The sequence below is a fragment of the Notechis scutatus genome, chromosome 1 (genome assembly GCF_049901735.1).
Source record: "Notechis scutatus isolate UNSWTSFEM ecotype Mainland chromosome 1, rNotScu1.2, whole genome shotgun sequence".
NCBI classification, from domain to species: Eukaryota; Metazoa; Chordata; class Lepidosauria; order Squamata; family Elapidae; genus Notechis; species Notechis scutatus.
This window is the reverse complement of record NC_142009.1, coordinates 173,397,019-173,424,742: the sequence shown is the minus strand read 5'-3', so window position 1 is coordinate 173,424,742 and position 27,724 is coordinate 173,397,019. Positions and strand designations below refer to the sequence as shown.

General features: G+C 42.1%; 1 protein-coding gene across 1 annotated transcript; it reads right to left on the bottom strand.

The window, feature by feature from the left end:
• Window positions 1-1,052: 1,052 nt before the first annotated feature.
• On the bottom strand, window positions 1,053-27,446 carry LOC113421079 (inducible T-cell costimulator-like). The gene is made up of 5 exons (XM_026681299.2): window positions 27,121-27,446; window positions 22,068-22,115; window positions 20,637-20,969; window positions 1,934-2,046; window positions 1,053-1,399 (listed from the first exon to the last, which is right to left on the bottom strand). Exons 1-5 carry the CDS (start codon window positions 27,176-27,178, stop codon window positions 1,328-1,330), a joined length of 624 nt encoding a protein of 207 aa, XP_026537084.1. The 5' UTR covers window positions 27,179-27,446; the 3' UTR covers window positions 1,053-1,327.
• Window positions 27,447-27,724: the final 278 nt, after the last annotated feature.

The window sequence follows — 27,724 nt, the reverse complement described above, 5'->3', positions numbered from 1 at the left end:
GTTGAACATCCACATGATATTCGGATGCTAGCTTTTCCTGAGAAGTTATCACATCTCAAAAATGGAAGGTAGAACTCTATTTAGCAGGAATACATAACTTTTGAACCAGAGGTCGGATTTCAAAATTAAGCTCATTTTCATGTTCTACGGGGTGGGAAATGTTGAACATCCACGTGATATTCGGATGCTAGCTTTTCCTGAGAAGTTATCACATCTCAAAAATGGAAGGTAGAACTCTATTTAGCAGGAATACGTAACTTTTGAAGAAGAGCTCGGATTTCAAAATTAAGCTCATTTTCATGCTCTGTGGGATGGGAAACGTTGAACATCCATGTGATATTTGGATGCTATCTTTTCCTGAGAAGTTATCACATCTCAAAATGGAAGGTCAAACTCTATTTAGCAGGAATACATAACTTTTGAAGCAGAGGTCGGATTTCAAAATTAAGCTCATTTTCATGTTCTGCGGGGTGGGAAACATTGAAAATCCACTTGATTTTCGGATCCGAGCTTTTCCTGAGGAGTTATCCCAAAGCACATCTCAATACGGAAGGTAGAACTTTAGGTATTTAGAATTTTATTATATACTTCATTTAAGCAGATTCTCTTAAGTTGTTTAAGGCAAAATCAAAGAAATAAAATCTGATTAAAAGCAGTATTTCAATTTTGAGGAAGTTATAACATTCATGACTTTAAAATATATTCTAGCTGTTTAATGTATAAAGAATAGCTAAGATAAACACAACTGTAACCTGTTCTACTTTCTTCCAGCCCAATTTCAACAGAAAAAATCTGAGGCCAAAACTCAACATTGCAACCCCCCCATTCTTATGCCAACTTGGAAACAAGTGTAGAAATGCTTTACAAGTTGACAGGGTGGACATTTCTCACATTTTATGCTTCCTGGCTTATCCAGGAATTCATACAGAAAACCCAAACTCTGAATGTTATAAAATCATTTTAATTTTTTTAGAAAAGATTGTTGATATAATATTCCATATTTCCATTAATCTTTTGAGTCTTTGATTCATAACAGAAAAATAACTGTAGACAAGGCAGTCCTAGTATCTGGAACTGGCATTGAGGAGGAATGCAAGATTAATACGTGGAGAAGAATCTTGATGGCATGGAGATGTTATGCTAGGTTCATTCAAAGTAGTTTCTTGCTTTAGGAGCTTTTCTGATGAAGCCAAAGCTGGCTGTTTAGGAAGAAGAGATAAGCAAGGAGAGAAAACCAACTCCTTGAAAGTAAATTAAGTCCAAGGTCATCTTTGACCCCACTGCTTCATGGAACCCACTTTATGTATTTTCTCTGGATACTGCATTTTCATCTAGGTTTTACTGCCGCCATGGACATATATTCAGTGTTGTTTTCATAAGTGTTGGCACATTGGCAAACCTGGAAAGAAAAAGGAGATGATGTGGGTTTCTGATTAATAATTTTGATGAGTGATCTTAACTCTTTTCTTTTTTGAAATCACCAAAAGTATGCAAAAGTAAAATAATGGCAAATTCAGAGTAAAAATAAAATAAAATAAAAGGATTACTACACCTGTTCACTTCCTGCTGGATGCTTTCCAAATGACTTCAGAGCTTGGCTGGATCCACTATTATTTATCAATTCTTTTGCAGCCAGCAATCAGAGGAATAGCTTTCTTGGATATTTTTGCTGATGTTTACAGTATTCTTTCTCCTTTTGCCCTAGTTCTAAAACTTCAGGCGACTAAAATAAACAAACAACTCCATCTTATGCAGTAAATGCTATCACTTGTGACTGAATTCCAATAGTAAATAAATGGCTTGGATTTATTCATCAAAGGGGTTTCCATTCCACATGCTGACACTGTATGTCTATGAATCTCATAAAATGGAAACTCTGTTACTATATCTTTGGCAGAAACAAGTCTTGAAGAAAGCTGTGAAAATCACTTACCGCACTTCTAAAACACCCTATTAAGGAAAAGATGCAGGCAACAAATAAAAACACTACGAGTCCAATAAGTATCCATGATGTAAGTTCCGATAGCCAGCAAGATTTTTCTGAATCTGGGAAAGAATCAAATTGGTGTTTATAATTAAGACTTGAGACTAACAGCCACTATTTATGAATTGTGTAGTATAGCCCAAAAACTTGGCCAATTTTATTTTTGAACTGGCTGGTGATCAGCTATGTCCATAAATACCTCTTGACATATGATTATAGACACAGGGAGGGGGAAGGGATGAAGCCAATAGAAATTAGCCAAGCTGCCAACCATCCTGTTATTGTGACTCAGAAATGAAGTTTGACTACAAGAATTACTGGTCTGCTACTTTTCCATCTTCAGCAGTGTATTTTGGATTGGATTTCTTTCTTATTAGATTTCTTTCCTGCTTTTTGTTTTTTTTAAAACAAGTTTTATTCAGTTTTCCACATTTTAACATCTCTTTTTAGAGAACAGCATGATTACAGGTTTCAAATATACATACAAATATGACCATAGTTACATATTCAATTTTTATATTTAATTTCTTATCTTAACAATGTACATTTTGTACATTGTTTGTACATTTTGTACTTTTGTACATTTTCTATTTTGTTATATTATTCCAAATGCTTATCTCATTATTTAATTCTCATATATTAACTTCATAATTATTATACTTTAGTACTTTTAACTGTCACATTTGTACCATCCTTTTAAGTTCTAATTAATAACACTCCTTCTATAAATTGGTTTCTCCCCCCTAAAATATCACTGTAAGTGTGCCAGCTCTAAGTTACATATTCATTAATTATCTTCCCTTTTAAATCCCATTAAATGTTTAACATTTTATTACCTAAGATGTTAAAATTATTAATCCCCTTTAAGCATATAATCCCCTTTATATAACATATATAAATCAGATTCTGCATGGTTTCCCCTTTTTAATTTCATAAAGTTTATCTACAATTTCAAAAAGATTTAATCCTAAACCCTGATTTTAATTCAATTTCAGCTCTTCTCCTATATCATTCCATTTTATCTCAGTATATTTCAATATATTTAATTAACATATTCTATTCTGTATTACAATTATCTCTATACATAAAGGAAAAAAGCATTAACAAAAAATAACAATTCTATTTTCCATTTTGTCAATCTATATGTCCCCATTTCCCAACTATAAATTTATTTATGTTACTCCCCAGCACCTTGCAAATCCCCTTTCCAAGTATCATTCAGCCATTCTCTCTATGTCTAATTAAACGTTTTTCCCTATTTTTTTAGAATTCCCATATTTCTTGGTTCTCAAATCCTGTTTCTTTTCCCTTCCTTCCCCTAATATTTTCTCTTTTATTCTTTCAATCCAGTTTTTACCCCCTCTCTATTTATAACTCAATTCTGCCCTTCAAATTTCTGCTGACTCTTTTCCCCTTTTTTAATTTTCTGGATATTTCCCTCTTTATTCAATTTCCCAAATCACCGATATTTATTTCCAACTCTTTTCCTCTTTCTTTCCAGATTTCTTTGTTCTCAATGGTAGTTAAAGATGGCTCCTTCTGAGGTTTGCTCCACCTCCTCTTCTGTCCTTTGTCTTTGTTGTTCATGCATCTTCAAAAAATTTAAAAACAAAGCCCAGAGTTTCACCTCGTTCTTGTAATGTTTCTTTCATGTTTCTAAGTTCCATTTTTAATGCCTGAAAAGATATCGCCATTTTACAGCTTTCTAGTTAGTCCAAATAGTGTCTTTAAAATTAATTTCCAAGTCCACTTTTATTTTTTTCCTCTCAAGTTTTAATCCTCAACTAATCCAATGCCAAATCCATATCAGAACCAACAATTAATCCAAGGGTAGAATCTCCCTGTTTCTTTGTTTAAATGTTTCAATTTTCCAAAATTCTTATTTTGTATCAATTTCCCTTGTATTTTTAAGAAAGAGTTTTTTTAAAAAAGAAAACATGTTAGTTTTAACTCAGATGGCACTCTTTGTTCTGACAAGTCCACACCTCCTCTTTTCTTCTTCCTTCCCGATTATTCAGAGCTTTTTAAACCACAATCTTTCAAAAAAGTCAAATCCAATTGATACTAAATTTTCTCTTTAACAATCTATAGTTCAGCTTTATCAGTGCCTATGTAAAAACAAGATATACTTATCCAAGTTGATTAGATGATTCCTCCTCCAGCTTCTACCTCTCTCGGTTCGAAGCTCCGCTGCTGTCAAAGGCAATTCACACCTTTTTTTCCTCTTTCAATTTGCTGCTTTAAATCCTTTCTTAAGAATTCTTTGAAATGTTAATCCTGGGGGTAACTTCCATTTAATTATATTGTCCCGTTCCTCCTCCTTTCATTCTCTCCTGCACAATCTTATTCCAGTCCAATCTTCCCCTTCAGGGTGATCATTTTAGACCACCGCTTCAGGCGTCTTTAGGAGGGAGTAATTGCAAAGCCAGGGAGGGGATTTGAGACTCCCCTCCACCCAGCTGATGGTCTCCCCTTCCTCTGCCACCCCTACAAGGCGGCTTCTGCCCCAAATCCAAAGGATCGGGGCTTTCCAACACCGAAGCATGGACCAAAGCTTTTTGTTGAGCAGCTCAGAATATATAGAATTCCCTCCTTAGAAGTGACCTGTTAATAATCCTGGCTGAGAGTTCCTTGTCCAAAACAAGGCTGCTTCCCTTAACTGGCTGAGCGGATCAATTCAATACCTGGACCAAAATTTATGTTATTGAATCTAGATTTAGGTGTGCATAACTTGATTTTTTTTTAAAAAAGTGGTTAGTTAAGTGCCTCTTTAGAACTTCACATGCAGCTTCTATAACTTTACACTCTCTGTCAGCAATTTTTCATTTTCTTTTGGGTTCCATGGCTTTAGGAAAGTCTTCCAACCTTTTGCCAATGGAAATCATTATCCTCATCCATAAACAGGAACATTATCAATAGTGGCCTTTCTTAGAAATAATTTTAATGACAGGAAAAGATACAATGGATGGAATATCCCCCTCTATGCACATTTTATAGATATGTAAAGCTTTTCAGGCCTGGACTTAATAAATAAATACATAAAATGGCTCTTTTAACTTTTTCTGTATTGCTTAATGTGTAGAAACATTCCATATGTTACGAACTAAGCAAACGCACTGTTTAAAATCCTCAATAGTTTTACTTCTACAGCAGGCTCGTAATCCTGCACTTCTGATTGGACCACGAGCAGCGGATCCTGATTGGTCAATTCTGGCCGATCTGATTGGCTGTTAATGGGCGCCGCTGATTGGATGTTTCCAGTGCGGCAAACTCGAAAGCATTGGCTGTTTGACAGCAGCCAGCCCTATAAAAGTATTTTCGCTCTGTTCTGAAGTCACTAATAAAGAGTTGAGTCACTATCCGATGCCTCGTCTCCGTTCCTTGCGCCCACGCTCCAGACATAACACTGGCGATGAAGGTGGGATGCGGAGACATTAAGAGCTGACTGAAGACACAACGAACACTACAGAGCACGTGGCTGAAAGCGCACCGAAAGAAGCGGCAGAATGACCAGCAGTGCCATACCACCCGCTCCATTTGACCCGGCAAACAAAGACTGGGACTCGTATATGGACAGGTTTCAGATGTTCCTGGAAACCAACAATCTGAAGGATGCATCGCCTGGCAAGAAACGAGCTGTATTCCTGACCCATTGCGGGCCTGTCGTTTTCAAAATGGCAAAGGCGCTTGCAAAACCAGCAGAAGTCAAGACAATGGACTGGGACAACCTCGCCCCAATCCTTCGGGCCCATTATGCCCCAGCGGTACCAACGCTCATCCGAAGACACTAGTTTTACCAGAGGGACCAACAGGAAGGCGAGAGTGTTGGAGACTTCATCGCTGACCTTAGGAACCTAGGTGGACTCTGTGGCTTCACCAACCTCGAAGAAGCCATGAGAGATCGGATTGCCTTGGGTCTCAAAGATCCTACAACCCAGAGCAAGAGAGACATCGCCCTCGCAGATGTCATCGCCGACGCTACTGCAGCAGAAGCAACCAGGAAGTCAGCCACTCGAATGCGTCGAGCAAACGCACCGCACCACCAACTCGCCAGCGATGCTACACTGTTTTCCGAAAGGCACACAACAACCACTCACCATAAGGACCTCGAGTCCTCATCAGAAAGCGAGGAAGAAGAGGTCAACAGACTCAGATCAGAACGCGACCAGCGGGACCAGCGGAATCGAAAATCCTCGTACCAATGCTCCGGATGCGAGGGTAGCCACCCGTGATCTGACTGCAAATTCCTAGATGCACTCTGCCGTTCCTGTGGGAAGAGGGGCCACGTCGCAAAGGTCTGCAGAAGCAAGCGAGGACCCAGCCCAACCAGGAGAGAAAACAATTTCCGACAGACCGCAAGCACCCCGCCAGCAAATTTGGACCGCCAAGGCACTCAATGGAACCTACACTACAGAAACCGAGCACCTGCCACTTCGTCCCGACGTGAAGAGGCGCATCAGACTATCATCATCGGCCACACATCGTCCCTTGATGCAAGGAAAATCCGAGTGAGGGTCACTATCGAGAATCGTCCATGCGTTATGGAAGTCGACTGGGTCGTCCCTCTCCATGGTCTCCTGGAAAACCTTCAGACAGCTGATCCCTGACATCCGCCGCCAGGACCTCAGCACTCAAAATATCATATTGAAAGACTACCAGGGAAACCGAATCCTGGTTGCCGGTTCCAGCAACGTCCAAGTAACATTCAAAGACCACACCGCAACCCTACCTCTGACCATTGTCGATCGAGATCGACCCAGCCTTCTGGGTTTGCAGTGGTTTGTGCCACTAGGAATTGAGCTAGCTGGCATCAACCAGATGGGAAGCGATGACTGGGAAGCAGCCCTCGTCCAGGAATTCCAGGACGTGTTCAGCGAGAAGCTAGGCAAGTACAAGAAATCCCCTATATCATTTAACCTCAGCCCCGAAGTTGTGCCCATTCGCCTTAAGCCTTGTCGAGTGCCCTTTGCACTCAAGCCAAAGATTGATGCACAATTGGACAAATTGATAGCCCAGGGCGTGTTGGAACCGATTGACCACGCTCGATGGGAGACCCCAATTGTGACCCCCATAAAACCAGACAGATCGTTGAGAATTTGTGGGGATTACCGGGCCACCCTCAATCACGCGCTCCAGTAGAGCGCTTATCCTGTACCTGTGGTCCAACACCTTCTTCATTCCCTGGGAGGTGGAAAAATATTTGCAAAATTGGACCTGGCTCAGGCGTACCAGCAATTGCCCATAGACGCCCAGACTGCCGAAGCCCAGACTATAGTTACGCATAGAGGGGCCTTCAAATGTAATAGACTTCAATTCGGAGTAAGTGTAGCCCCTGGCATTTTCCAGAGTTTGATGGAGAGATTGCTGCAGGGCATAAAAGGGGTCGTGCCATACTTTGATGATGTTTTAATAGCTGCCCCTACTAGAAGCCTATTAGAAAAGCGACTCAGAATGGTTCTACAGAAATTTAAAGACGCTGGCCTGAAGGTCAAGAAGGCCAAGTGCAAACTCTGTACGGAGAAGGTTGAATTCCTGGGCTACCTTCTTGACAAACAGGGAATTCACCCTACAGAAAAAAAACTAACCGCAATAAAAAACGCCCCAAGACCTAGGAATAAAACAGACCTCCAAGCCTTCCTAGGACTCATTAACTTTTATAACATCTTCTTGCCCCAGAAGGCGACTGTTGCTGAACCCTTGCATAGGCTCCTTGACAAGAAGGCTTCCTGGGTCTGGGGACAGCGGGAAGAGCGTGCCTTCCAGCAAGTCAAGGACCTTTTAACTTCAGATGCTGTATTGATACAATACAACGAAACCTTACCTTTAACCGTCACCTGCGATGCCTCACCATTTGGGGTAGGAGCAATCCTGAGCCACATCCTACCAAACGGTACTGAGGCACCTATTGCATTTTTTTCAAAGACTTTATCAAAGACTGAGAGGAACTATAGCCAACTTGATAAAGAGGCCCTCGCTATTGTAGCAGCGATCAAACGATTCCACGAGTATGTATATGGAAGACCCTTTTCCATAATCACCGATCACAAACCGTTACTTGGCATCTTAGCGGGAGACAAACCAACACCCCACATCTTATCGCCAAGAATGACGCGTTGGTCGGAGTTCCTAGCCGCATACGATTACCAATTGCTACACCGCCCGGGAAAAGCCATTCCCCACGCTGACGCCTTAAGCCGCTCACCGCTACCTGAAGTCATAGACGATCCAGCTCCAACCCTAACTGCGCTACAAATCGAAACCCTTCCTTCTCCACCACTGACTGCACGAGATATCGCCTCGGAGACAAGGAAGGATCTTTGTTTGGCACGAGTCCTCAGCTGGGTAGAAAGAGGTTGGCCTGACAACGAACCCAACGACACCTTCAAACCTTTCAAAAACCGCCAGACAGAACTCTTCTCACAAAAAGGATGCATATTGTGGGGGGACAGAGTCGTCATTCTGGAGCGGCTCCAGCACAAAGTCCTGAAACTATTGCACGATGGACATCCTGGCATCGTGCGAATGAAGGCACTAGCAAGGAGCTACGCTTGGTGGCCAGGTATAGATAAGCAAATAGAAACTTGGGTGGCCACTTGCAGCAAGTGTCAGGAAACTCGCTCAGCTCTGCCACAAGCCCCGCCAACGGAATGGGAAACACCCCGGGGTCCCTGGTCCCGCATCCACATCAATTTTGTGGGACCCACCAAGGGGCATACGTTTCTCATAACTGTGGATGCCTATTCCAATTGGCTAGAAGTCCACAAAATGAAGAGCACCACCACAGAAGCAGTCATAAAAAAATTAAATAAACTATTCACTACGCATGGGTTGCCAGATGTCCTGGTCTCAGATAATGGACCCCAATTCACTGCTCTTGCATTTGAACAGTACCTAGCAGACCGGGGAATATGCCACGCCTTAACATCACCAGCTCACCCTGCGGCCAATGGTAGGGCTGAGAAAATGGTTCAATTCATAAAGAAAACTTTACACAAGATGGAGAGAGGAGACATCGATGAGAAAGTGACCAGGATGCTCATCCTCCAACACATCACCCCACACAGCACCACAAACAAAACCCCAGCACAACTCCTGATGGGACGGAAACTTCGCTCACATCTTGACCACCTACATCCTGCCTACACGCCAGAACAACCCCTGGGGTCCAGCAGCAAGTATCGCACATTCAAGGTAGGCGACCCAATTTTTGCGAAAAACTTATCTGGAGACCCATTGTGGGTCCCCGCTACTATAACTCAACTCACGGGGCCCCGTTCCTACCGCTTACAGACTACTGATGGGAAAATGTGGAAGCGCCACATTGACCAACTTCGTTCCAGACTAGCTCCTACCCCCATCACAAGCCCTACACCTCAAACTTGGGGGGGAAGGGAAATTGAGGGGGCCGAAAAAGAGCTAGCATACGACCCGGGACTCGAAACCCGGAAGTCAACGCAACCAACCCCGGGATACTCACCTTCCAAAGGAGGGCTGGACCAGATGATTGCCTTGCCACCAAGCAGCACTGCAATAGCAACTAATCCAAGAAACTCAGGGACCAGCCGTGACGGGAGCAGGGATGACAGCCCCGAGTCGCCCAGCATAGCAGTTGACCCAGCTGTGCCGTCGAGCTCAGTGAACAGCCCAGTGGAACCAGAGTCTGGGCAAGGACTATTGGAGCAACGCAGATCGGGCAGACAGGTGAAACGACCTGCCTATTTGAAAGAGTACATCACCCCACCCCTCAGACGGAACCTAGTGGGGAGGGGTGTTATGAACTAAGCAAGCGCACTGTTTAAAATCCTCAATAGTTTTACTTCTACAGCAGGCTCGTAATCCTGCACTTCTGATTGGACCGCGAGCAGCGGATCCTGATTGGTCAATTCTGGCCGATCTGATTGGCTGTTAACGGGCGCCGCTGATTGGATGTTTCCAGCGTGGCAAACTCGAAAGCATTGGCTGTTTGACAGCAGCCAGCCCTATAAAAGGGCTGCTGCTGCCCTAGTATTTTCGCTCTGTTCTGAAGTCACTAATAAAGAGTTGAGTCACTATCTGATGCCTCGTCTCTGTTCCTTGCGCCCACGCTCCAGACATAACACCATATGTCAGCTTTGGAAGTCATATTGAGATTCAATGCTCCCATGCTGCCACAAGCCTGAGAAAGTGGGAGGGGGGGATTCAATTGAGCATCTTTAAGTAGACAAAATAAAATTCTTTTGTTAGTTCAAGGACATTGAGCATGGTGCAGAATGAAATAAGAATCTTACTTTATGATGGATCATGATTGGGCCATGTGATGTGATGATGGGTGGATTTGTAATTTTGAATGTTGCAGAAAGCCCGGAACTTTCAAATTTGGGATTCCACAGATGTGCCAGTTACTATCTAAATAAAGCAAACTGTGAGAGATGTCTGTCTCAGAGTTATTGGCTGAAAAGGAGGATTGCTGGAACACTGACATTATCCCAAATCTCTCAATTGACTCCAGCACACCCCAAAAAGGGGGCTACTAGGGGTGCTGAGCCCCAGCACTGATTCTAGAAATGGAGCAGTGCAAAGACTCAGTGAAGATGAAACACAGGGAAGAAGCTACAGAAGGGGTTATGGGGCTGGACACCAGAGATCTAATTGAGGCCCCCTACCCTCTTTCTGAAGAATTTTTACAGGTTGCAAAGGAGAAACGGAGACTAGGCACCCGGCCCAAGGAGGTGGATTCAGGCAACTGACCTCGGGAGATGGAGAAGCTGCCAGACGGAGCTGAATCCAGGGATGAGACCAGAGGAGAAGCTGCCTGAACGCCTTCCTTTCTCCAGCCCTCTGTGGATGGCCCATGAGACAGAGTGGAGGAGTGGAGGGACATTGGAATCAGACAACTCCCAAGACTGCAACCTGTTGCCTCCATCCCGAAGCCAGTCATTGGCAGGAATCCCAGAACAATTCCACCAACTTAAGATGGAAAGTTATGTCTCACAGCCACAAACTCTCTAGACGAGCTGGGTCCTAATGCAGCCCACCTTTACTTTCCCTAGTCCGAGAATTGACAGGGGAATCAGTGTGGTGTCGGTTGGGGGGGCCCTACGAATTGGCCCAGCCTGGCAGGCCCAAGAAGCAAGGGAGAGACAGCAGATACAGCCGACATGTCCCCAAATCCTTCCCCCTCCACAATCAGAAAGGAAATTACCCCCTGCAGAGAGTATCCTTCCAGGGTGGAGATTTTATCCTGGTCAGGGGTGGGTCCAATGCCAGTGGATGCCAGCACCCATTGCACCATATGGTTCGGGAGCACCCTGGGTCCAAAGAGAAGCACTGATCCCTTCTCAGCAAAAGGATCTGCACAAGCAGCAGACTGCAGCCACCCCCCTCTTCCCATTGCAGAGAAGAATGCAACAGACGGCCTCTGCTCAGCAGGTGCCAATTCAGCCTCCCCTTGGAGCAACCCTACAAGGGTCCCTACATGCCCTAGCTGGCTCAATATATTTCAGCTCAGCCTGCAGTTACTATGGCGGTCCTCCCCCCCTACAGACTAGACCAAATAGCTTTCAAAGCAATGTTTGATGGATGGCGTGAACATTTTGCTTACTTTCTTACTCGGATCTGGTCCCACATAGATCAGTTTGGAAACCAATATGCAACAGATCGCAACTTGGTTCCTGCAATCACAGATGGGATGAATGAGGGGGATGCTTCTGATTGGGTAGCTCAATTGCAGTATGAGGAAGCACCAGAACTACAGAATGTCAATGTCTTTATTGAACTCCTTAGGTTTAGGTTCGAGAATCCTGATAGAATTGGAGAAAATGAAGACAAAATAACGGAAATGAAACAAGTCAAGCAACCCTTAAAAGAATTTGTATGGGACTTTACTTCTACACTATTTCAAGAATGCTATTGACCCAGACGTTAAAAAAACATGCCATATTAGAGGAATACCAGGGACACTACAGGATTGGTATGCAATGTCCAGGGAAATCAACCCACAAAGAAAACCCCCTTCTGAGGGCTCTCCTAGGAGATCTGTAGCCAGACAGCCTCTGACCAGACCTGCTGAAACTGTTCCTACCCAACCCACAAGGATTATAAAGTGCTATCGATGTGGCCACACTGGCCATAGAGCAGTCTGGCTCCTGCACCTGTTCCACAACCAAGGCCTAGTACAGCTGTCAGGGGTCAAAAAAAATATACGGAAGCCTCCAGACACTGGCCAGTTTGCTAGACACATGTGTAGAAGGCCCCTTCCACACAGAAGGGAGCAAGGAACTTCCGACCCAAGAAATTCTTCCCAGAGAAGCTGATGAAGAAGATGACCCCATGGTGAGTGCTGCCATTTCCCCTTTTACAGTTAAAGTGAAGTTGGTGGAACGTGACAGGGGGGAGGCAGGGGAGATAGAAGCCATAATAGATACTGGGTATTCCAGATGCCTTGTTGACCTCCCCATCATTGAATAAAAACACTAAAGCCCTGAAATGCCCAATCAGATTTGAACAAGTAGATGGGATCTTATTTGGGGGAGTCCCGGCCACCAAATGACAGAGTTAATCAAACTAGAGATGGGCAGACATCATGAACTCATACATTTTATAGTAGCTCCAAAAATGTCAGAATCTGTCATATTAGGATTTGCTTGGCTGGATAAATGGGTCCCTACTATCAAGTGGGAAAATGGATACCAAAAAAAAAAAAAAAAAACCATTGATAACAATTTGGACAGAGGTTTCATTGAACCTGCCAAATCTAGCTTGGCAGCCCCAGTACTGTTTAAAGAAAAAAAAGATGCTGGCTTGATATTATGTGTGGATTTTAGTGGCATGAACATGGTGTGCATAAAAAACATGTACCCCCCCCCCCAATGAAGGACTTATTAAATCACCTGTCTAAAGGCAAGGTCTTTACAAAGCTAGATCTGAGAAAAGCCTACTACCGAGTTTGCATAAAGGAGGGAGATGGATGGAAAACTGCCTCCAACTGCCCTCTGGGTAGTTTCCAATTCCAAGTCATGCCTTTTGGACTCCACTCCCCCCCTCCCCGCAGCATTTATGCAACTAATCAATGAAGTGTTACATCCATATCTGTACAAAGGGGTCCTTGTCTACTTGGAATGATATTCTTATATTCAGTGAAACCATCGAAGAACATGTGAACGTGGTTAGACAAGTACTGAAAAAACTTTTAGCCACCATGTTATATGTAAAACTGTCAGAATGTGAATTCCATAAAGAGTCATTGGATTACCTGGGCTACCGAGATGGACCCTGGAAAGGTGAAAGCGGTGCTAGATTGGCAACCCCCCAAAACAAATAAACAACTTCAAAGCTTCTTGGGTTTTGCAAATTTCTTATTCCTTCATTTGCCATTTGCCTTTAACAGAATTACTGAAAACTGGGCCTTCACTGACCAAAACCCAATCAATCCTTTACTTGGACAATGAACTGTCAGAAATCTTTTGAGACATTAAAACGCCTATTTGCCACTGAGCCTATCCTCCAGCACCTGGATCTGACCAAACCTTTTATAGTCCAAACTGATGTGGCTGTCATGGCGATTCTTCTCCAGAAGAACTCTCAAGACCAGTTAATGCCTTGCGCTTATGTGTCCAAAAAGTTGACAGACACAGAGCATAGGTGGGCAGTTTGGGAAAAAGAGGTATTTGCCGTGCGATGGGCTTTACTATCATTGAGGTATTTCCTGGAAGGAGAGAAGGAGCCTTTTGAGGTGTGGACTGATCATAAAACCTCTAGGCTCTAAAGACAACTTGAAAGCTATCACCTAAACAAGTCCACTGGAGTCAATACTTCAAGAGATTCAACATGAAATATATCCCAGGGGGGAAAAACATATTGGTGGATGCCTTGTTGAGAAAACCCCAATTTGACAGTCACCAGGAAGAGGTAGTTGAAACCATAATATCAGAAGCCCAACCCACAGGCCAAGTAACCACCCGAGGCCAAGCCACCCGCAGTCTCAGATGCCTAGAAGATAAACTGACAACCAAGTTGAAAGCAACACTTTTAACTGATCCATAGTTAGTTGAGAATCAAACTGATTTGACAATGAATGAAGGATTGGCTTGGAAAGGAACCAAGATTTATGTACCAAATACCCTAAGACTGATGTTAAACAGAGCCATGACTCGCATCTGGGGGACACTTTGGGTTCTTAAAAACCCTACATTTAGTCAGGAGACAGTTCTGGTGGCCAAAAATGAAAACTGATGTCGAGGACTATGTGAAAAGCTGCTAAATTTGTGCCATGATGAAACACAGAACTGGAAAAAACCCTGGCCTCCTTCAACAAGTAACTGAACCAACGAAGCCATGGGAAGAAATCGCGATGGACTTTATTGTAGAGTTACTTGAGAGTGGAGGAAATACAGTGATTTGGACTGTTATTGACTCATTTTCTAAGCAACCCCACTTTATAGCATGTAACAGACTACCTTCGGCTAAGAAACTTGTGAAACTGTTTGTGAAGCATATCTATAGGTTCCATGGAGTATCTCATAGATTAATCTCAGACCAAGCTGTACAGTTTACTGCTGAGTTCTGGAGGGAGTTTTTGAAGTCCATTGGGTCATCCCAAGGGCTTTCCTCAGTGTTCCATCCTGCATGCCACAGGGCAGCAGAGAGAACGAATGCCATGGTGGAACAATATGGTGGATACTGTTGTGACTTGGAGGTTTGAGCCTGCTCTGTTAGAAGACACAGGCTTGAGCCAGGAGGAAGAGGAGGATTTGGCTCTGAGGTTTGAGCCTGCTTTGCTGGAGAATTTGGAATTGCCTTCCTCCCCAGGACCTTCCTCCCTGGTTGTGCCTCAGGTGTCGGCAGATAATCAGGAGAGCATGCCGGAGTCCTTGGCTGAGGATCAAGCCAAGGAATGCTGGTTTGATGCAAGGCAAAGATGCAGGCAGAAGCGTGAAATGCAACGTAAAAAGAAAGGACAAATCAGAGACTGAGATGAGAGATTGACAACGCCCCACAGGGAATAAAAGTGGGCGTGTTAGCTCTGATTCCTTGTTCGGGACAACTTGTTGAATTATGAGAAGAAGCTTCTGCATATTTTCCTGTGTGGCATCAGTTTGTGATTTATGTTTCTTTATCAGACTTGGCAGATAGCTGGCGTGAGACTGCCAAGAATGTTTCAGGATTAAGGAAGTTAACCCTGCAATTACCGGACTTGCCTGCTTATTTGTGTTTCAGCTGAATATTTGGACTTATTACTTTGTTTGTCCAGGTGAGACATAACATTTTTGTCCTGAACCCAAACAAAAACCATATTTTGACTAAGATGGATCAACAACAGCAGCAGCAACAGCAGCAGCAACAGATTAATCAGCTGCAAAATGATAACGAAGTTCTGCAGCAGCAAGTTACTCAGCTGATTAATCAAATTACTCTGCTGCAGACTCGAGCTGCTCCTCCTGCCCCTCCCCATAGGAAATGCCCGGTAGCTGTGCCGGATAAGTTCTCTGGACAGCCTGAAATGTTCCCGGATTTCATGGGACAGTGCCAATTGTTTATGGGTCTGAGGCCGGAGGATTTTCCTGATGACCGGGCTCGGGTGGGGTTTGTAATCAGTCTTCTGTTGGGCTCGGCTGCCAGGTGGGCCACTCCTTTGTTGGTGCAGGACAGTCCATTGTTAACGGACTATCAGGGGTTTTGGCGCCACCTGAGACTTATGTATGAGGACCCCATACGAACTCAGACAGTAGCCAGACGCATGAAGGAACTTCGCCAGGGGAAACGCCCCTTGCAGGAGTTCATTTCAGAGTTTCAACTGCTCTGTTTGGACTCTGTGTGGAATGATGCGGCTTTAATGGACGCGTTCCAAGATGGTCTGTCGGAGGACATACAGGACGAGTTGGTTCATGTGGAGCCGGCCCCGACCCTTGACGCTCTGGTGGTGCAATGCTTGCGCATTGATGCCCGGCTTCAACGGCGCAGGACTCGACGCCCCGTTCCAGAGCAGCCATCCACCTCAAGGCCACAGCGTCCTGTACAACCAGCGTCCCAGGTCTCCCACAGTGCTGTTGCCAGGGCCGAGGAGCCGATGGAGTTGGGTGCAATCCGACCTCCTTTGACGGCCCAAGAACGCACACGGAGACTCCAGGGAGGCTTATGCCTGTATTGTGGGGGGCCTGGACATTTTGCGAATTCCTGTCCTATTAAACGACGGGGGGCACGCAAGCCAGTGCCCGAATCTAAACCCAATCAGTCGGGAAAGGGGGCAGGCCCGGCCTTGGGGAAACCCTAGGTCGGGCACGTATCAACCAACCGCCCGAAGTAGCGGAGGTGAACTCTGGATCCCCTCAACATTTACTTTTAGACACTCGGGTGTTTTTGCCGTCCAGGTCGGAGGGGATTCCTGCAGTTGCGTTGGCGGACTCAGGGGCTATGACCAGTTTTATGGACCAGGCTTTTGCAACTCATTTTGACATCCCCTTGGTTGCGGTGGAACCTCCAATCAAGGTGGAAACGATTGATGGTCGGGAGCTTCGTGCTGGGCCCATTCATTTCACTACCCAGCCGTTGCACCTGGTTATTGGGGACCATGAGGAGGTGATTAGTTTTTACATCACTGCGGACCTTCATCTCCCCTTGGTTCTTGGTATGGCCTGGCTACATGATCCTCTGGTGGTTTGGGCGCAGAACGCCATTTCGTTCCTGAGTCTCCAGTGCGTGGACTATTTACAACACACCTGTGCTGGCCAGGACATCACCGCCCCCGCCGTCTCCATACCTCCTGAACTCTCCGATTTCTCCGATGTATTTAGTGAGAAGGAGGCAGATCGGTTACCCCCGCATCGACCCTATGACCTTCTGCCCGATGTCCAAGGGTCGCCTGTATTCTATGTCTGAGCCCAAATTGGCCGCCCTTTGTGATTTCTTGGAAAAGAATTTGGCCCGGGGGTTTATTCTGCCATCGTTGTCCCCTCTTTCTGCTCCCCTTCTTTTCGTTAAAAAGAAGACAGGGGACTTGCGCTTGTGTTGCGACTACTGCCGGCTGAACGCCATTACGGTGAGGAATAGTTATCCCTTGCCGCTCATTCCAGAATTGATGGAGCGGTTGCGGGAGGCCACTATTTTCACCAAGCTCGATCTTCGAGGGGCCTACAACCTGGTGCGGATGCGAGAGGGGAATGAATGGAAGACGGTGTTTGGCACCCGATACGGTCATTTTGAATACACCGTGATGCCGTTCGGGTTGACCAACGCTCCCACGGTCTTCCAGCACCTGATGAACGACGTGTTCCGGGACATGCTCGATCGGTTCGTGGTGGTGTACCTGAACGACATTTTAATTTATTGCAGGTCTAGGGACAGCCACCTTCAACATGTTCGTTTGGTTTTACAGCGTCTTCGGGAGCATCAACTCTATGCGAAGCTGGAGAAATGCCTCTTTTTCCAGACTTCCATAGAGTTCTTGGGGCACATCATCTCTCCCGAAGGCATTGCCATGGAGCCGCGTAAGGTGGAGGCTTTGTGTAGTTGGGAACCCCCTCGTCGAGTGAAAGACGTTCAACGTCTCTTGGGGTTCGCTAATTATTATCGGACCTTCATCCCGGGTTTTGCCAAGCTGACGGATCCCATCACTCAGCTCCTTAGAAAGAAGGTCCCGTTCCAGTGGGGGCCCCTGCAGCAACAGGCCTTTGAGGCTCTTAAGAAGGCCTTCGTCGCAGAACCTATCCTGAGGCATCCTGATCCACACCGTCCGTTTGTGGTGGAGACAGATGCGTCCAACGTGGCTATTGGGGCTGTGTTGTTGCAAGCCCCAGTGGATGGCACCCCTCTTTTTCCCTGCGCTTACTATTCTCAGAAACTCACTCTGTCCGAGCGCAACTATACTATCTGGGAGAAAGAGTTGCTGGCTATCAAGGCTGCGTTTGAGACCTGGCGACATCACCTTGAGGGGGCTCGGCACAAGGTAGAGGTTCGGATGGATCATTGTAACTTGGAGCACTTGTCCACTGCGAGGAAGTTGAACCAGCGACAGATTCGGTGGTCGTTGTTCTTTGCTTGGTTCAACTTTTTTGTGACTTATATCCCCAGTGGTCAGAACCGGAGAGCTGATGCCCTGTCCCGTAAACCGGAGTATCTCTGTCCCAAGGACCCTCTTCCTCCACGTACGGTGCTGCCACCGGAATCTTTGGCCGTTATCCAAGAACCAGTGGATTTGAGGACTCGGATATGAGAGACGCAGCGTTTAGATGCTTGGTCGCAGCAGAGAATGGGGGAAATTGGACCTGACTCCCCATGGACTCTGGAGGAGGGCTTACTATGACATCGGGGCCGATTGTATGTGCCGACAAGGACACTTAAGAGCCCTCATCATGACTCAGTGTCATGACAACCCTGCTGCCGGCCATTTTGGATTCTTTAAGACCCTTCATCTGGTCACACGGACTTTTTGGTGGCCTCGAGTCCGGCATGATGTCTATGCTTATGTCGTGTCTTGCGTACAGTGCAGGCAAGCGAAAGCTGCAACAGGTGCACCTCCTGGTCTCCTTCAACCACTGCCGATGCCGGACAGACCGTGGGGGGCAATTTCCATGGATTTTTTAACGCATTTGCCCTCTTCGTCAGGGTATACGACGGTACTCGTGGTGGTTGATATGTTAACTAAGATGGCCCACTTTATCCCCTGTCGGAGGTTACCGTCGGCTCGTACTACTGCCCAGTTATTCTTGCAACATGTGTTCCGTCTGCATGGTTTACCGGACAGGGTGGTTTTGGATCGCGGTGTCCAGTTTACCGCGCAATTTTGGAAGAGCCTGATGACCGCGTTGCAGGTGCAGGTGTGCTTGTCGTCAGCGCACCATCCAGAGACTGATGGTGGGACAGAGAAGGTAATTGGCATCCTGACCCAATATTTACGATGTTTTGTTAACCACCAACAGAACGATTGGGTGACTTACCTCCCTTTGGCAGAGTTTGCCTTCAATAACTCTCAGCACACCTCCACTCACGTGACACCTTTTTACGCAAATATGGGTTTCCATCCGAGGTTTTTCCCATTGTCAAACTTGGATTCCCCGGTTCCCGAGACGCGGGACTTTTTGTCGGAACTGCATTTGATTCATCAATTGGTTTCGCAGCAATTGGAACGGGCTAAGGCAGACTACAAAAGGTTCGCGGATTGTTCGCATCGGGCGACGCCTCCATTGGCTGTGGGAGACAGGGTGTGGTTATCCACGAAACATCTCCGGGTTGATCGTCCGGTCAAGAAGTTGGACCATCGCTTCATCGGTCCCTTCCCTATCGAGGCGGTCATCAATCCCGTTGCATATCGGCTCACCCTACCGTGCTCTATGCGCATTCATCCTGTCTTCCACCGTTCCCTTCTGGTTCCTGACGCCCCATCGTGTACTCTCCGTTCTCCCGCTGGTACGGTTTCTCCATCTGTACCCAGCGATGATCCCGCTGCTGATGACACGGTGGTCAGCATTCGGGATTCTCGCTGGCTGAAAGGACGATTTCAATACTTTGTCGAGAGGCTAGAGGATGGATCGGAGGCTCTTTCCTGGGTGGATGCTTCCATGGTTCACTCCCTGGACCTTATCTGGAGATTCCATGAATGGTTTCCATTGAAACCACATCCGGATCGTCAGACTCAGGGGAAGGGCCCTGCGGTGAGGGATAGTGTTGTGACTCGGAGGTTTGAGCCTGCTCTGTTAGAAGACACAGGCTCGAGTAATGAGGAAGAGGAGGATTTGGCTCTGAGGTTTGAGCCTGCTTTGCTGGAAGATTCGGAATCATCTTCCTCCCCAGGACCTTCCTCCCTGGTTGTGCCTCAGGTGTCGGCAGATAATCAGGAGAGAGTGCCGGAGTCCTTGGCTGAGGATCAAGCCAAGGAATGCTGGTTTGATGCAAGGCAAAGACGCAGGCAGAAGCATGAAATGCAACATAAAAGGAAATGTCAAATCAGGGACTGAGATGACAGACTGACACACCCCTCAGGAAATAAAAGAGGGCGTGTTAGCTCTGAATCCTCATTCGGGACAATCTGTTTATTTGGGATAGGAGCTTTGACAAATTCTCTGTGCGGAGTTTGCCTTTTGATTTATGATCTTGTTTGTTATCGGACTTGGCAGGCAGCTTTTGGAAGACTGCCAAGGACTTCTCCAGTCAAAGGAATTTAACTCTGTCGTTCCTGGTCCTGTCTGTTTATTTATATTCCTTTGAAAACTTGGACTCTCACCTCGTGGTCACAGGTGAGACAGAACATATATATGTATATATTTGAATAATTGCATATAGAAAAATATATATCTATGTGATATTGACCAAAAGTTATGTCAAGCCAGTTTCACTATATTCAATGTTTTTAATTGTTTTGTTCAATAAAATATTTTTTTAAAAATACATGGACCTAGTGGGATTTGTGGAATTTAGACTTCTCCTAAGTGATGACATCACGAGTATTATTCCTTTATACATTTATATTACATGCCTCTTTTTAGAAAGGCTATTGTTGCCTGTTGAGAAGAGCTGCTGACATTTTCCCAGAATTCAGTGTTCCTTCCTTCCAAAGGAGATGAAAGAAGAAAAATATTTTCTTTAAAATAAGATAAAAATGATTTGACAAAAGGAATTGGTCTGTTAAATCATATTTTGTTAGATTTATTTAATTGTGTTCTCAAAAACAATGACAACTTACCTTGAACATAGAGGTGCTTTTCATTCGATTTGCAACAACGGTAGACTGGAGTAAGAACTTCTAGGCAACAGATGTAAGTATCACTATCCTTGCTTTTTAAATTTCTGAGAGTGAATGATACCATTTCATCTGAATGGATTGGTTCACAGAATTCATTTGTTCTTTCAGAATTTTTTTCCCCATTGTCTACATAAAGAGAACAGACTTCTTGATTGCTCTGGCCCTTATACAGCTTCATATAGAAACCTTTCACACTGCTGGGCAAAGGACAAATCAAAGTAAAATTTTCTCTTGGAAATTCATCTTTGATCTGAGAATGGTTGGTGATATTCTCTGCAGAAAGAAGGAAACTGTTAACAAGCAACAAGTGAACATTGCCATGGGAAGTTAGCAGTTGTCTGCTTTGTTAACAAAGAAATATGTAGAGGAAAAACATAAGGCAAAAGAAGGAAATGGAGTAAGGTTTTTTCTAAATATCCTGCCACATATATTATTTAATCTCAGGATTAACCTGATAATGATATAGTATAAACATCTTATAATTGATGCGATCAGTTGCATCAACTTGTGCAATCTCGTTCAATCCAACACAGGATACTTGTTTTGCAAACATTTTTCTATGCCTCCAAAATGGTCGAACTGATTGTCAGATGTTTATCCTAGGTTACTGATAGTTTTTGTGCTTTTGATCTTCTTCAAAAATAAGTTGATAGGTTTTCTTTAGAATTCCAGCATTTGTGATTAGTCTTCACAAGCCTGCAGCTGACTTATCTAAGGTAGCCTTGCCAATCTATGACATCACAATGTTTAAGCAAGTAACAGCAAAAAAAAAAAAAAAAGGCATTGCAGGGACAGGGCCCATTACAGTAGCAATACTGTAATACAAATTACAGTACAATACAGTACATTTGCAATACAAAAGCAATTTGTTACTTTTCATTATATTTCTTTTAAAAAATGAACAAGCTATCTCAGGTACTGAAACATTAGATGGCATAGAACAATATAGTAAATTCAAAATTAAACAGCAGCAAAATAATAATTTTAGACAAACTAAAAAACTTCCCACCCATTTCAGGGACCCTCAAAACATAGATTAGTCAAAAACAATATCAACAGCAGGTCACAAATCAACTTCTAGGGCCTGGTGAAAAAGACAGGAAATGATATGTATCTCAAGACAACAGGAGAAATATTTTTATGATTCTCATTATAAAACTTGAAACATTATAAAACTTGAAACATTAATCACAATTCAAGAGCAGTTAATCATAAACTGGATTAAAGTTTGATACTTGGACATAAAGTTTAAATCATATTGACTCATGTGGCATTTATGTCTGTGCAGAATTGCAGATATCAATTGTTAATTCTTGTCATACTCATTTGGATATGATGTCCTTAATGTCATTAAAACATAATAAGTCATACCTGTGCAAGATGTAGTGCAGGATGAAATGGATGGACACTGGCCAACACCTAAAAATAGTATATGGAAATAGTCAAAGGCACTTGACATTTTTTAGATTAAAAAAAACCCAATGTACATAAACTTTTAAATTGCATAGTAGAAATTAAGAACACAATAGTTTAAATAAATTTATCAATCATTGCAAAGTTCTCCTATAATTTTGCATATCATGAATTCTTTGAACATTATTTATATTACATATTATGTTAAAGTTGTAAATGTAAATAATATTTGCAAAAAGTTTTGACTGTAGCCAAGGATGTGTATATTATGATCAGAACTAGAATTAAAACACATTGTGCAGAGAAATCAAGAAAGGGCATGTAATGTCGCAAGATACTGCAATGCAAGTATAAAAGAGTGGATTATGTGTCATGATATTATCATTGTGGCATTGTTGTGGTTAGAAACCTAAAAGCAGAAGTGCATGCAAGGCATGTTGCCAATGAATGGGACTGCAGTAGGAGAATTTTTTTAAAAAATGTCTTTTTCTGTTTACCTGTAGTATATTCTATTTATTTATTTATTTGATTTGCCAATTGTTTACAAGATAATAAGTATAAGTGTATACATAGTTGTGAATACATGAAATGGGTACATATAAGAAAAATAAAAGAATAAGAGAAACAATAGGACAGGGACGGTAGGCACATTGGTGCCTACCGTCCCTGTCCTATTCTGCTTGTATATATCAAGTCCTACAATTTCTTAGCTCCTTTCTAAGATTGCTTTATGGGCCATTGAGAATCCTATGTACCTGGAGTTGTACTCAACATGTAATATAGACTTCTGCTATGGAGAAAAGCTTGGTGAAACTATCAAGGCCATGGAAGTGAATGCCATTATCCCAATAGGAATGCAAGGAAGTTGGAGGTAACATGAAGAAAGCACCAGGCACTCAATTTGCACTCAATTTGCTCTTGAGCTGTAATCTCAAGAGCAAATGGGAACAGTTGACTACAACAAGATAAGAAAGCAATAACTGCTGAAACTCTAGCTCCTTGTTCAGCTGGTACATGACTCTTAACTCTTTCATGCAATTTTTTTCTCTTATCTACTTCAGCTGTCTTAGTCTATCTGTTAATAGATTTGATTAAAAGCAGAATATCAGATCTATTGGATTCATAACTATAATGCTAAAAGCATAAATGAATGATCAAAAGCCTCTTTTTCATTTTGTGTTTCCCAAAGAAATCATAGCTCTTGCAAAACCTTAAGCATTTGTTCCAATTAATTTATAATTATTGCCAATCAATGACTGAAAAATGGTGCCTATCGCAGTCAAATGATGCTTGACTTGTTTAAAGTATAATTTTAAAAATCTGAAATGCTAATAGTAATATAGAAATAATATAATAAATAAAGATGTGGTTTCTTATTAATTTCTAAGACTTTACAGAAATGAACCTAAATGGAACTTCCGGTTGTAAGGCTTCGGCGGCGGCAGGAATCCGCTTCTCTGTGGGTCCCTGCTGCGCTCGCCGCTGAGGTACCCCCGATCCAATTGGATTTGGGGGTTGTCGCTGCCCCAAAGAGGCAGCGGAAGACAGAGGAGATCCGGGCACCCCCTTTCCCCAGCCGGCTAGACTCCTTTTTCCTGAGGCGGTGGAGCGGCTGTCAGAAATGGCAGCCACATAGAAATCTTCAACCGGATAAGAGTTGCGCAGGAGGAAGAATCAGAAGAAGTTTTCTTGGCTGAGATACTTTTAAACACCCTTGGCTAAGATACTTTTAAACACCCTGGAAACCTGACTTTTGGATTGATACATTTGTTTCCAAAAAAAGTTGTTAAAACGGCGAAAGTGCTGAAAGGAAAGTTCACTCCCCTTCCTTACGGAGAAAGCAAATGAGCACTGAAAAACCTGCTGCTTTAAGGTAAAAACAAGCTCTTTGTTATAAGTGGGAAGGAGAGGACTAAAAAAAAATCTTTTTAAACTGGTTGGAGGAGACACTTTGAAGATTATAAGACCAACAACTAATTGTAATACGGCTTTAAAATATATTTGGGATTTTGCCCCAGGAGGAAAAGTTGCAAAGAGAAGAAGAGGAAATAATTTCTGGCTGTTTGGACTGTTTGATAACTTTGACATTTGCAAATTACCTTAAGACTAAAAACATCTGGGTTGTTTTTAAAAAAATTACAATGGCACCATCTCTGGATCAACTAAAAATGGAATATGAAAAATTAAAAGAAAGAGAACCAAATGGCAAGAATTCATTGGGAGCTGTCTTCCACTTTTTAGAAATGGCGGTTTCTACGTACCAGCAAATACTTGATGAAGAAGGAGAAGGAGGAGAAGAAGAAAAGGAAGCCATTTTTAATGGACAAAAAAATTTGATTAAGAAAGAAAATAAGAAGAGAGGAAGGAAAAATGAGAATTTAAGATTTAATAAAACAACCAAGAAAAAGAAAAATAAGGTGAAAAAAGGTACAATGTTAGAAAGCAATTGAAAAGAGGATTACAAGAGAGAAGGGAAGCTAAAAAGGTGGAGATAAGGAGAAGGGAGGGCAAAAAGATCAGACTGGAGAAGAAAGGGAGGGAAAAAGGGAAAAAAAGCCACGGTCTGGAACAAGATATTTTTTTTAGAGATAAAGGATAAAGGATGTATAATTTAAGAAAGATTCTGCAAGAGTACATGATAGTATTGTAGTATTTGCATTTGAAATAGTCTATTGGAATATTATAAGATTTAACAAAATATTAAAATATTAAAATGTTTTATAATGATAGATTTCAATATTTAATAAAATATCAAAGAGAATGTGTAAAATGATTAATGTTTAGTTATACTATTAATAGAATTAGAATTAGAATGGAAATTATATATTTAATTATATTATAATTATTTTATTATTCTTTTTCTTTTCAAAATGCAACATGTAGAATGTACTAAGCAGAATCAGGATAGAAATTATGTGTTATTTTAAGTGTTACTTTAGGGAAAGGCGTCACACCTTAAAAGTGATTACAGAGGAAATTCTTTTGCTAAAGAGAAGAGATAAATAGATGATTGGAAAAGATAAAAGATACAAATATAATGATTCTGAAATAAGATGAAATAAACAAAATATAACTAAGAGAGTGAAAAGAAGGGAGAAGTTATATAGAAAATATAGAATGGTTAATAAGATATGAATGGTATATAAGGTGAGCACGAACTTGATTTAGGTCTGTCAAAAAAGATGTAACCCGGGGCTAAGCCACTTTTCAAAAGAAGTTTTATGTTTTATGTTTTGTGTTTTGGTTAGCTATGTTTTGATTGTGAATTAATAAAACCTTGGAGGAATAAAACTAAAGGGAGATAAATTTGGAAAAGACATGTATAAATAATAATTAAGAAGGTTTTATCTTTTTATGTTTTGTTTTATATTCTGTATTTTGTGTGTTTATGCTTGATGGAGAATTAATAAAACCTTGATAGAAAGAAATATAATTGAATAAAAGTGAAGGGAGAAACAACGAGAAATTTGGAAAAGATATATATGTGTTTAAATGGAAATGTGATAACGTGGAACTATGCTTTAAAAAATAATGCCTTATTTGCTTTGTTAAAACTTATAAGTAATTTTTGAGAAAGGAGGTTTTATACTTTGATGTCTTATGTTTTGTTTGTCTTTAAAATCAATAAAATTTGTTTAAAAAAAAAAAAGAAATGAACCTAAATGAAGTAGCAGAACTATCACAGTCCTAAGGCCACTTCTTTAGCCTGCCAACAGGCATCACTCTCCCATTCTGTGTGAACCTCAACCCCCAGCATTCCAAATCAGCATATGGTGATGCAGATTGGGAATTCTGATAAGTGCAATTTCACCACATCTAAAAAACATGATGTGCTCTTGCACAACCTCCTTGGAAGATTAGCAGCTTGCTTCAAATAGTAAAAATGAATTAGTGGAGGCATTTCTTTCATATGCAAGGTTTGGAGATGAGAAAAGATGTGCTGAATGCTTTCTTAATAGTTAGGTGACAAGATGTCATCATCTTTTTTGGGGGGGAGGCTTGGTACTAATTTCTGTACAAACAATTATTGGTCTGCTGATTTTTTTAATCTCACCTATGTTCCTATGTTACTTAATGGTATAAAGTAAATCTTGCAAATAAATTGCCACAGTTATATAGCTGGCCAACCATCAATGATCTTTCATCACTCTATTTTGGGGGATAAATGGTGGTATTCCATGGAGCAAAATTAGAGTCTATCATGTAGATCAGAAGACAACATCATTACGTCTTCTATTCACATGCAGCACATCATACACTGCCAACTCCTGACTTCCACACTGATAGTTTTGAAGCACCATGGGATCACACAAAGGGTGTATTTCTTGGACAACCATCATTATTAAAATATAATCTAAGCAAATTAAAGCAATACTCCAAAATATATTCACCTGGGGGTAAGTCTCAGTGAATTAAAGGAGATTTTGAATTAGACTTCCTATGTAAAATGGTGGTCCTTCACACATGTAACTAGAATACTTCAGAATAATCCAGGAGTCAAAAATAGATATAAAGTAAAAAAAAAAAAAAAGTAAAGCCAACTTTATCTGATATAAGCACAAGGTTGGAAACAGTTTAAAAACCAACTAAACAATATACTGAAAATCTTGTATTGGACATAGGCCTTCCATAGACAAGGAATTCCAACTGAGAAAAGTTTGTCTCTTGTTAAAATATACCTGACAAAGTTGGCAATCATTTTCTGGAGTTGTTTTTTAATATAACTTTTATAATAAATTTAAAATGATTATTATAACTCTGTTCAAAGACATTCCTATAATAATATACTAGTGGATACAGTTTTAGTAAACTAAACAATGGCACATAAGAAATATCAACAGATAAATTTGGTCCTATAGCTAGAGAATGATTCAATTTTTCATAGTGTAAATGCCTGTTCTTTACCGTACTTCAGGGTGACTGCTTCTAAACATTTCTTATGCAGTCTTTAAACTCAATAAAATCACAACCAAAGGAAATTGCTGTCAACAGAATCTGCCATATCACTTACCATGCAAAGCTTCAAAGCAGCAACACAAAAGACAGAAAGCCACAATGCCTATTTTCATATTCACGAACCTAGATGCTAAAATTAATGTTTTGTACTCTCAAGGAACGAAGTTTTATCCTGAAGAAAAGACGGTGCTTCTCTCTCCTTTTAGATTCTCAGTAGTAGAAAAGATCACTGTTTTTGTTAAAAATTATTCTGTTCTTTGTTTAAATTCCACATGTAGAAATATCTATACATCACCCTGAAATGTGTGATTTATCTGAAGAGTTGGTTTTCCCCGGTTTTTATTTCACTGAAATGATCGTCTTTTTCCTGTCTCGGTTTATTTCAATGAATCAGAATTTGAAACTAGTTCCAAGTTTAATCTGAGCTGACAGAAATCAAGCTGATGATAGCATTTGTTATGCTGAACTTTTTCTTCACATTAATGCTGAGTTAGAAAAATAGAGGCTGGGCTGAAAACTACAACACACTAGTCCTAATAATTAGAGGTCAATGGTCTGTGAATTATTTTGACTTTATTCATTTCAACATTTAGTAGGGTTTTTTTGCTATATTTGTTTGGAAAGCCATATTTTTTTTTTTTAGTTTTATACAATAATTT